At 35.2% G+C, this 8,933-nt stretch overlaps 1 protein-coding gene across 2 annotated transcripts; it reads left to right on the forward strand.

Annotated features, from left to right (window-relative positions):
• Positions 1-1,692: 1,692 nt before the first annotated feature.
• RNF7 (ring finger protein 7) lies at positions 1,693-6,034 on the forward strand. 2 transcript variants are annotated; one of them, XM_026664528.2, is made up of 3 exons: positions 1,693-1,940; positions 4,034-4,081; positions 5,422-6,034. In XM_026664528.2, exons 1-3 carry the CDS (start codon positions 1,763-1,765, stop codon positions 5,538-5,540), a joined length of 345 nt encoding a protein of 114 aa, XP_026520313.1. In that variant the 5' UTR covers positions 1,693-1,762; the 3' UTR covers positions 5,541-6,034. The 2 variants fall into 2 exon arrangements, with proteins under 2 accessions (XP_026520313.1, XP_026520320.2); XM_026664535.2 differs by having other exon boundaries at positions 1,710-1,933.
• The last annotated feature ends 2,899 nt before the right edge of the window (positions 6,035-8,933 follow it).

Below are 8,933 nucleotides of genomic sequence, written 5' to 3' on the forward strand. Positions count from 1 at the left end.
GACCATAATAATGGGTCAATTCCCTTGCAGTACTCTAAAAGCCTCTGAAAAATCTACCAGGCAGAGGAAAACAGCTTCATATTCATTTGTTAAGAAACTCAGGGATACAGGCATGCCTATTGATGATAATTCTGGTCTAGCAGCCCTGGTGTCCAGCAGCCATTCTGGTCTAGGAGCCTTTGTGGTGCAGTAGTTAGAATGCAGTATTGCAGGCTAACTCTGCTGCCCACAGTCTGGAGTTGATCCTGACATGTTCAAAGTTGGCTCAGCCTTCCATCCTTCCGAGGTTGGTAAAATTAGGGCCCAGATTGTTGGGAGCAATATGCTGACATTGTAAACTATTCAGAGAATGCTGGAAACACTGTGGAGCAATATATAAGTCTAAGTGCTATTGTTAGCATGTTTCACCAAATAACAGTATTTTGACAATGGAACAATATATGTGTTTCCATAAGATCCCTTATATGTATTGGTCAAGGTAATGCTACATGAGAATACTTATCATAAGAGTGTCCAATTCTCATAAACAGTTAAAATAATGACAAAGTACTGTTGGAAGAAAAATCCTTCTGGGTTCAGTTCCAAGTGGGGAAAAAGACACTGCAAACACGGAGGCTGTTAGGAAAGATGGTTTAATGGTAGACAGCAAGACCTCATGGCCTGGAGCTCCAAAGTGAAAAGGATGGATGATCACATGCTTCAAGGTGAAAGGAGAAGGTCAAGAAGGGCTGATATGCTGAGAGTGCCTGGGTTTTATAACCTTTGTTGGGATTTGAATTGAAGCTTGTTTCTAATTGGTTGTCAGACTCCCATGAGGCCATTCAGGGGCAACGCTGCAGGCTGTCCTGAGTTCCAGGCTTGGTTGAGCCTTGCTGGATGATGATGCACTGAAAGGACTTTTGAGCAATTGCTATAGCTTTACCTGGAGATCTTTGTTATGTAAAGTATTCTGGCCCAGGCCTTAATGGCCCACCCATTAACAAAGGTGAGGTTGAGCTTCTACTTCTGAGGTGAGTTTGTTTCTGAGTTTCTACTCTTTTTAGAGGAAATATTCTGCCTTTTTAATATTTCCTAGGATATTTCAATTTTCTAGTAGAGATTTGGGTGCTAACTTCCTACAGTACAATATTGAACAAGAGATGTGCACTCAGGCTGCTACTTCAGAAAAACGTCTGATTGCAGCTACTATCTATCACAACTACTACTATTCTTCAGGAGATACCACTCCTGGCTTTGAGAACTGGAATTTGGGTCCTGCTTTCAAGTTTAATGACCAAGGCATTCAATTTCTTCTTCCATGTCTGTTGCTTTAAAAGTTTGTGAACTCATTTGTGTATGGTCAACATTTCTGCATAAAGCTATCCTAAAATGTAAATTGTTATCTACACAAATGCTAAAGCTAGACAAAGGGAACCTAGTTTGAACAATGGAATCCAAAACTTTATTCATGTATTTATTGAGCAAGATGATTCAAAGCTACCTGTGTGTATGGTGAAAGCACAGTGTATGACCCTCAAATACGATCACATTCAGCTGAACAGCACTGCGGTAGTGCCGCAAATCCACATCGGTATCATCATAGTTTAGGAATGCTAACGTAATCTCATCTAGACCCCTCGCAGGCTCTCCTGTCGCCAGGCTCCATGTCGCCCACTCGGTTGCCTGGGACTTCTTGGGCCGCCGCTGGGGGGGGCGGAGCTGCACCGGAGAAGCCAGACAGCCGAGCCCCCTTCGCCGCCACCGCCTCCTCCCGCCCACAGCCATGGCCGACGTGGAGGACGGAGACGAGCCCGGCATTTCTACTTCTCACTCGGGTCCTTCCAGCGGCAAAGCTGGCGGCGCCGACAAAATGTTCTCGCTGAAGAAGTGGAACGCTGTGGCCATGTGGAGCTGGGACGTCGAGTGCGACACCTGCGCCATCTGCCGGGTGCAGGTCATGGGTAAGCTGAGTGGCGGCAGGCAGGCTCGGTCGGAAAGGAAGGCCTCGTATCTGCTACCTCCCCGTCCCGTTCGCTCTCCTGGGACGGGAATGGGCCGCGCCGGGCCAAGACCACCTCCTCCACCTTCCCCGGTAGTCTTCCGTGGTTTTGGAGTCGACGAAAGAGCGGCCCTTCCCGGATGCCTAGCGGCATTAATGGAGGAGGCCTTCGAACCTCACCCTTAGTTCAAAGGGGTCGGTTGGGTATCTCCTTTCCTGGCTGCTTTCCTTCTCGGATTGTCTTCTTTAGAAGCGCTTCCTTTTGCTGTACTCCGTCGCCGTTTCCCAGTTCTCCTCGATTTTGTGCAACTGGGATAAATTCAGGCTACGTTTGGGTGACCGTTTATGTCTTAAATCATTTTGTGGGATGTGTAAAAATTGGATATTTCGGGGTGGGAAGCCTTATTTCCTATCCGACATAGCAGAAGGTTCCTGCGTTCAGGAGGTAGCTGACAAACATTGTAAATCAATTATGCCAATCCCCACCTCTTTTAAAAATATATATTTAAGTATTGAGATATTCTTCATAGGTACTGTATTTAGCTGGATGTTTAGTTAAGCTCCTGATAAAGGCATTTTCAGAAAGTTCATGTAATTCATGTAACAAGGGTGTTCTATAATCTATAGCATATAGATTATGTAAACCTGCATATAAAATGAACAAGTAAATGTTGTGATTAAGTATGTAAAAATAATGAGGATAGGCATCAAATACATTTTAACACAAAGCAGCTAAAATTGTAGCATTCATAGCTGCGGTGCTCAATTCATGTAGACCAAACTGGATCTGACTTGCTGCATGTATCTTCACATTAGTCTACACTACAGTATTTATTCCTCATGTGGATGTGTAAACTTTTATATTCCCATAAAAGTATAAGAAGAGGCTAGTAATATGATTTGAGCACATAGTTATGTTTGCAGCACATCTCAAACTATGCTGTGGTGATCCAATTTGTATGATTAATTTATGGTTCAGTCTTTCACACTAGACAAAAAAAAGGGATTAATTCAGTAAATTGCAAATCAAATATTGGTAGGGGTGTTGTGTGAATTTATGTGTATTGAGTAATTCAAACAGCCAGGTCTTTAACTGGTCAGAGTACAATGTGATAGGTGCCGTAGTTGTTTGTTTTCTTTAACATGTGCTGATCTTTCAGTAATATCAAAAATATTCAAATTATATGATTGATTGAGACTTCAGCTTTATTGTAGGAGAAAAGCTGTGTTAATCTATAGTAACCCTTTTCTAAGTCTTATTAAATACTGCTCTCTTTTGTATATTGGAAGTGACTGCAACTCACAAAATATGTGCCTTTTAATAAAATGTAGAGAAGGCATATCAGGTTATTTGGATCAAACAAATCAATACTCCAGTGTCAAAAGTCACATTTTGTGTCTTTAGGATGAATTTAGGTATTCAAAAATGTATGGTTTCCCTGCATAATTAATCTTGTTATGTATTTGTGTGCATTACAGATGTATGTATTGTTCCAATATATTTAATGCATGGCACTTTGGGAAGTATATACAAAAAATTTGTATAAAATTAAGTATTATTAGGCACATAGTATATTTCTCTTTATTTTTACTTACAGGATTATAAAGAAAGGAAGGCCAAACTTTTGTTTGCATTAATAAGACTTTTATATTATCTTGTAACTGCCCTAACTTCATAAGGTTAGGATTCATAAATCTTCAGTAACAGAGCACATCTAATTAAAAAGAGAATTATGCTATGTCATTTTTGAGGCATGCAGCTTATCAAATATCCATTTTTTCTTTTGTACAAATTATACTAGTTTTTAATATATTATACTAAATTATAATATGCTAGTTATATAATCTATATACTAGTTTATATATAATTATGCTAGTTTTTAAAAGCTATCTGCAATTTAGTTGAAAGAAGATTCATAACAGATGAAGCTGAATGGATGAAAGGGCATGATTTAGAGTGAAGTTATAAATTATTTCATAATATGGTCCCATACTCTGTAAACATTACTAGTATTGCATCTAAAACATAACAGTCTTGTTCTTGTTTACATCTAGATGCCTGCCTTAGATGTCAAGCTGAAAACAAACAAGAAGATTGTGTTGGTATGTTTTGGGGTACTTTTCTATTGTTATTCACTAAAAGGCTTTATCTTAATGGAGAGAGGTTTAAAACTTCACGTAAATATATCTTATTTAGTAAGTGACTCTTGAATATATTGTGTAAAACACTTAGAATTATTAGGTTAATCTATATCAATACAAAGCTATTTGTATTAGTATTTAATTAGAAAAATAACAGTTGCTACTTCTTTCCCTGTATCTCTTTTTGGTTTTTAAAAAGTTTTGTTGAAACAGTTAAGCATCATTTTAAATTAAAGAGAATCATTTGACGTCATAACTTATTTTCTATGTCTGAAGGTAGTTTCAGAATTTGGAAAGGATGTTTATACTAAAAGATAACTTCAGAGTCATTTATATGAATCATAGTTGGAACATTTAAAAAAATGGAACAGGCAAATTTAAGTTAAAATAGGTTCTTATATACACTTAATATTTTCCCACTGAAATTGATCCCTTGTCACTACTTAATTTGTTAATTTATAGCAGTACCCTTGAAAGATACTCATTGTAGAATTGGGGAAGTTTGAAAACAAGTCTAGAGTGTTCCTCCAATAGATATCCAATAGATCTGATAAAGAAACACAGAGGTTTAGTAATGCATGCATACCTCAGATGTAAAAAAGAAAAAAATATGTGAGGAAGACCAAAAGATACATGGTACTATTGCCCTTCTCTCACACTTCCTGTGTTAATGGAGAAATTATACTAATTTAAAATTATTATTTAATTATTTACTAATCTTACCCAGAAGTGGAAATCCTAATTGTGCAGAAGTTATAGTATCATGATTGTCCATACGTATTTTTCTAATAACTGAAGCATCAGGTTTTGATGCTCCCATTTTATCCTTTCCAAATGATATCTGACATCTTGACTATTAACAAAAAAAGCATGATTTAAAATAAAATCTAGAGTTACTAATCAAGGCTTGTTTAAACAATGAGTGACTTATTTAACTAGTTAGAATTTTCTTTAAATAAACCATTGATACTTTATAAGAAGCCAAGAATCTAGGGGAAAAAAGAATCACGGTTTGTTCTTTGTTCTAGTCATAGAGAAAGGAGCAAAACAGGTAAATGCTGAAGTCCATAAAGGCTTAGGAGCACTATGTATGCAGTTCGTAATAACTGCTGAAATACATTGTACTTTACTGTAAGGTATGCAGGAATATGAAAAGTATTGCTTGGCAGCTCTACTCTTAAAAATGCACACTTTTTTAAAAATTTAGGAATGTATAATGTTAACTGCAGGGTTTACATTTTGAATTACATATTGTCATAAATGATTTCTGCAGTCTCAAGTTGCTTTTCTTTTTCTTTCAGTGGTCTGGGGAGAGTGTAATCATTCCTTCCACAATTGCTGCATGTCACTGTGGGTGAAACAGAACAACCGTTGTCCCCTCTGCCAGCAGGACTGGGTAGTTCAAAGAATAGGCAAATAATACAGTTTTCAGCTATTGCACCAAAATTGTTTGAAATGATATACAACTTGTGGTGTACTTTCTCTATGAAGGAAGTCACAGTGTGGCAAATTCCATCATATTTATTTATGTCTACACAGAGACTTGGATTTAAAATTTTTGTATAAGTTTACTGGTGTTTTGGTCTTTAAAAAATCTTCCATCAGGAACTTAGCTGCAGTATTTAAAAATATATGTAAATATTTAATATGAACACTTCATTATTTGGGAATTATTTAGGGCTTATAAGTCTATGGTTATTAATATGAGCAATTTCAGCTTGAAATATTGCTATTTTTCTCAAAATGAAGTTATTAATAAATAATTGAAGTGTATTGTTTTTATTTTTGGTTTTATCATTATTTAGGTATTGATAAATGCTTGTTGTTCTAGTGCTTTAAGTTGAAATTGAATTGACTGCCTTTTCAAAATATGTACTTTCTTCACACGCAATTAAACCTTTTATCCATGTGAAATGTGTAAGTTGTTTGTCCATTAAGATAATGTATTTAAAATATTAATAGTTCATATTAAAATGTTTGAACTTGGAAACATAATCTAGAATGTACAATAACTAGGAAATTATATATTTATCCATTTCATTTAAAGGTGGAGTTGTTTCTGTGGTAGAAATAGACAGAATTTGCCAAAAGACAACATGCTCAGATTGAAGTATCTAGGGGCTATACATTTGAAAATGATAGTTTTGAAGTAGTTGGGGTTTATGTACTTAACATATCTATAACTTTCTTCAGCTAAAATGCTTTTAGAGCACCTATAAGATCAATAAAAAATATAGTTATTGCTTTCAGACAAATCTCATCTCCAAACAACAGAAGAGAAAGGAAAACAAGATAACTCACATATTAATTCTTAATACAAGTTCTTAATATTTGGGTTTTATGATTAATTGAAATGTTTTAGTTATTTTATACTTATTTAATCCTGTTTGGAAAGTAGGCATAATGTGAAATTGCTTTCATTCTTCAGAATCTGCTCATTAACCTCAAATGTGATTAATCTAAAATTAAAGATAAAGTTACATTAAAATACAATTTACTTTGTGTCTCAGAATAAGATGTGAAACTCCAGTCTTCTTGCATCAGAAGTAATGCTCATATTTGACTATATAGAACCCCAACATTTTGCTCCTTTTCTACAACAGGCCTTCATAAAAGCTGCTACTGTTTTCTGAACATATTGTGGGATAAAATGCTTCTACTGCTGCATACTTATTAAACTGTACCACAGAACATACTTCCCAAGCAAAAATAGTTCGATGATTGAAACTTCTACATATTGTAATTTGGGGCTGATGTAAATTAACCTGGCTAGAAAATATTAGTTTGCTTCTGAAAACACCCAGTCTGCCTATACTCCTGTGTTAAAAATGCCAATTTGAAAATATAAACGTTCCTTAACTGTAGAATCATCATCTTTAAAAAATATTTAATCTTGACTGGGCCTTCATGAACACATTTTAACAGGGAATTGTAAATCATGGACAAATTGAATGGATCCTGAAAGTGCTATTGTCAGAGCTATGAAAATTAAAGAATGTTAACTGCCGTGAGTTGAAAACCTTTGTATAGAATTATTACTACCTTTCTATTCATGTTGATTACTACAAACTGTAATTTAATAGCTAAAAATAAAACTTATACCCATTTTTTTTTAGTATTTGGAAGGATCCATTTAAGCCATCAAGGTCATCTCTCCGCTCAGTGCAGGAATTCAAATTAAAATCCTATATGGCTTCAACATGCCCCCAAAAGGGGGGCTTATAATTTCTGAGGAGTTGCTCTTACTTTAGATTTTTCTAACATTCAGTTGAAATCTAGTAACTTAAATCCATTATTTCATGCCTGGCCCTTTGAAATGGAAACAGAGATGTCACTTCTTTGAGGATGCAAGGTCAAGAAAAGCAGAGGTTTTAGGAATGCTTTATTATTAAGGCACTGACTATACAGAATGGTAACCTTTCCATTTGGTTGATAGGCAAAATAAGCAGAGGGGAAAAAAATAAAAATATTGCAGGTCTAGGGTACCACAGTCTTTCCATTATAACAAAATAATCTCTCTTTTTTTTTTTGCTATAACCCATTATCAACAAAGCCATCATTTTTCATATTCTGTATTGAGAGATTGTAAGAATTTTATTTATATTAATTGCTATCCCATTCATCTTTACTATCTATAAATTATATGTATTTTTATTTCCATGTTAAGATCAGACTAACACATTCAGTCTACATAAAAAAACTTAGAAATTAAATTTTTAGTCAAATAAAGTTATGGAATGAAGTACTTTGTATAGTAGTGGCTTTCAACACTAACTAGTCATTAATATACAGATAGTCCTCAACTTAGGACCATATTTGAGGCCAGAATTTCATTGCAAAGGAAGACGGTTGTTAGGAGAGTCTCACTCAATATTATGATCTTTTTGCCACAAATCACTGCAGTGAACCATATGATTTTTAAAGTGTATCTAGCTTTCCCTATTGACTTTCCTTGTTGGATGCCAGCTGTAAAAGCTGATAATATGAACCTGGGATGCTGCAACCATCATAAATACATGTCAGGTATGAATTTTGATCATGTGACTGAGGGTGCTGTGACAGTTATAAGTGTGAAGATCAATGTAAATGACTTCTTTCAGTGCCAGTGTAACTTTGAATGGTTGCTAAAAGAAACAGAAGTCAAGGACGACCTGTATGGAGATAGCAAACTATAGCAGAAAATTTAGCAACGTTATATGTAAGACATATGTTTCTATGAGCTAATAGATAAGATACTTAAAATATGTTTTTGACCCTCTTATAAGCCAGAGCTGCTGGATAGGTGAGTAGCTTTAGAAATGAGTAAATCAGTTGAAAGATGTAATTTGAGCATCCTGAAAATTCAACTATTATTGGAATCATACTGTAATATGAGTAGTATAAAAAGATGAATGGCATTTCTCTTTGGACAGACCTACATTAGTAGATAAGGTGGACAGATGATTTTTTTTCTTAATTTTTTCTGAAAACACTTCTCTGCTGTTGTCAGTACTTCAAAATATGCCAAAGAAAATGCTGACATTGTTTTCTGAGTCTCACGTAACTAAATTTTCTAATTGTCATGCCATCCATCCCATACTTAATTAGCCTGCTAATTAATGTGATATGGAGCACTTTATTAAACGTTTTGTTTCAATCAAGGTATATTATATATTTAAGATTCATGCAACCTAATAAGGAATCTACCCAAAATAAACTTAGATTATGTTGGCAAGATTTGATCTTGACAAATCCACATTGACTTCTGGTAATTGTTGCATTGTTTTAAAAGAGCCTATTGATGGATCTCTTTATCCACTCTGGGATCTTCCCA

The sequence above is a fragment of the Notechis scutatus genome, chromosome 4, assembly GCF_049901735.1.
Source record: "Notechis scutatus isolate UNSWTSFEM ecotype Mainland chromosome 4, rNotScu1.2, whole genome shotgun sequence".
NCBI classification, from domain to species: domain Eukaryota; kingdom Metazoa; phylum Chordata; class Lepidosauria; order Squamata; family Elapidae; genus Notechis; species Notechis scutatus.